The sequence below is a fragment of the Pterocles gutturalis genome, unplaced genomic scaffold, assembly GCF_000699245.1.
Source record: "Pterocles gutturalis isolate BGI_N339 unplaced genomic scaffold, ASM69924v1 scaffold162, whole genome shotgun sequence".
Lineage (NCBI taxonomy): Eukaryota > Metazoa > Chordata > Aves > Pterocliformes > Pteroclidae > Pterocles > Pterocles gutturalis.
Window position 1 is genome coordinate 44,106 of NW_010114901.1, and position 1,823 is coordinate 45,928.

The 1,823-nt window shown below is 32.6% G+C and overlaps 1 protein-coding gene across 1 annotated transcript in view; it reads left to right on the forward strand.

The window, feature by feature from the left end:
- The window catches only part of LOC104462824 (DNA topoisomerase 2-beta), a gene marked incomplete at both ends in the record, with an annotated part of 27,367 nt that extends 26,177 nt beyond the window's left edge, over nt 1-1,190 (forward strand). Inside the window, one exon of the mRNA XM_010074943.1 lies at nt 1,014-1,190. Coding sequence (XP_010073245.1) covers nt 1,014-1,190 — 177 coding nt within the window. The remainder of the gene's footprint in view (nt 1-1,013) is intronic.
- Between the last annotated feature and the right edge of the window lie 633 nt (nt 1,191-1,823).

Below are 1,823 nucleotides of genomic sequence, written 5' to 3' on the forward strand. Positions count from 1 at the left end.
GCAATGATTTTTGTTCTTCAGTATCATCAGGTGATCTATAACAGGCTAGTCTGTTGGCAAATCTCAGAAAAAATAGAGAGGAAGAACAGTTTGACTATCTTCTCATAGAGATACTCTTACTCCTTGGGGATTCTCCTGTGTGAACAAAATACTCTAAGTCTGTTACATTCAGTAGATTTTTGGTAGAAAAACATGATGCAGGCCCATTGTAAATAAAATTGGGTGTTACACATTTAAATGAAATGGAGATTGGACTCTGTCTTTTAATTTTTCTCTTACGTTTGAGCCAGGTTAGTAATGGTAACACATAGCAATATTTTAGTGTGTTTCAGAAATGTATGTGAATTAAAACACTGAATAGATCAATATGCATGATCTAGAACTGGTTATCACTTCTAGATAACATTCAGAAAAAATGCTGCAACCCTTCCACACAGATGTTGTACTTAAAGGGTGCTTAAACAATAAAAATGAATCAGAAGATCAAAGAGACTGGCTTCTTTCTTAAAACTTTAAAAGATCTACAAGGGAGACAAATAACATATATTTTTGTTGAATTTTAGTGAGTATTTGAGAATTTCACACAAAAAGTAAAATTTCAAAGTGCTTTAAAATACATGTAAGCTACAGTTACAGTTGTCACTGCTGAATTTGTGTTGATATTCTTAGGAAAAAGATTTTGCTGAATAGACTGAAAAGAAACAGCTCTTCACTTGTGAAAGCTGTACATTTAGTATAAAGTTGTTTATTAGAATGAAGTATTATACACTGCATAGTGATGAGGGTTATGTTTCCACTTCTATGGTAACTTTCAGTTTCGTAAAATATTTTTTGCTATTTTAAAAGAACTGAGATACACATTTTTATTTTGTTAATATTACGTTGTGAATTTCTTTCCATGTAATGTTTAGTCTTCTTTTGAGATAATAGAAATTGTAATAAGGCAAAACAAGTTTATTACTTAAAAACATATGCTTGTGTATGTGTTGAAAATGGGATATTCTTCTTAATAGGTTTAAAACCAGGGCAACGCAAAGTTTTATTCACTTGCTTTAAGAGAAATGACAAACGTGAAGTAAAGGTTGCTCAGCTGGCTGGTTCTGTTGCTGAAATGTCCGCTTATCACCATGGGGAGGTGAGTATGAAGTATGGCAAAGTTGTGAGGATTTTTAGCCTTTATAAAATATTAGGTAAACATTTGCTCTACTAAAATTGCAAACCTATTGACTATAACTCTACTAATCACAGATTTACTTTTAAATAAAATGAACCAAACAGTATGTAACTTAATAAGACTGCATATTTCCATTCTTTACAAGTTTTTGTGCACAGTGGTATCCCAGATAGTTTGTGGGTTGTGTCGAAATAGTAGATAACTAGTTACCTAGATAAATTCTAGATTCTAAGATAATGGGAATATAGGAACTATGTACTAGGACAAATTTTGTCTTAAACAAGAAATGTAGTCTTTTAAGGTAAGAAGAAGAGAAGGTTCTTCAAAAACCTGATACAGTGTTCGAACAAAGATGACTTCTAGCTCCTGCTTTGTTTATATCAATCTGAAATATAACAAAAGTTGCCATATTAACAGTCTCTCTCCACCCCTTCTTCTCTCCCTTTAAAATAATTAGTAGTTTGTGCAGTAGTAAGTGCAGTCAATTTGTGCCCCTTTTGTTCCTCCAGAGAAGTGCTTTAGAAAAAATTGAGAAGCCCAGGGGGTTTTATAAGCATAGAAAGTAAGAACACTTAAATCAAGGAGTCAATGTGGCTGTGGAAGAGTTCTTAGTGAATCTGTGTGTCATAGAATCATTAAGGTTGGAAAA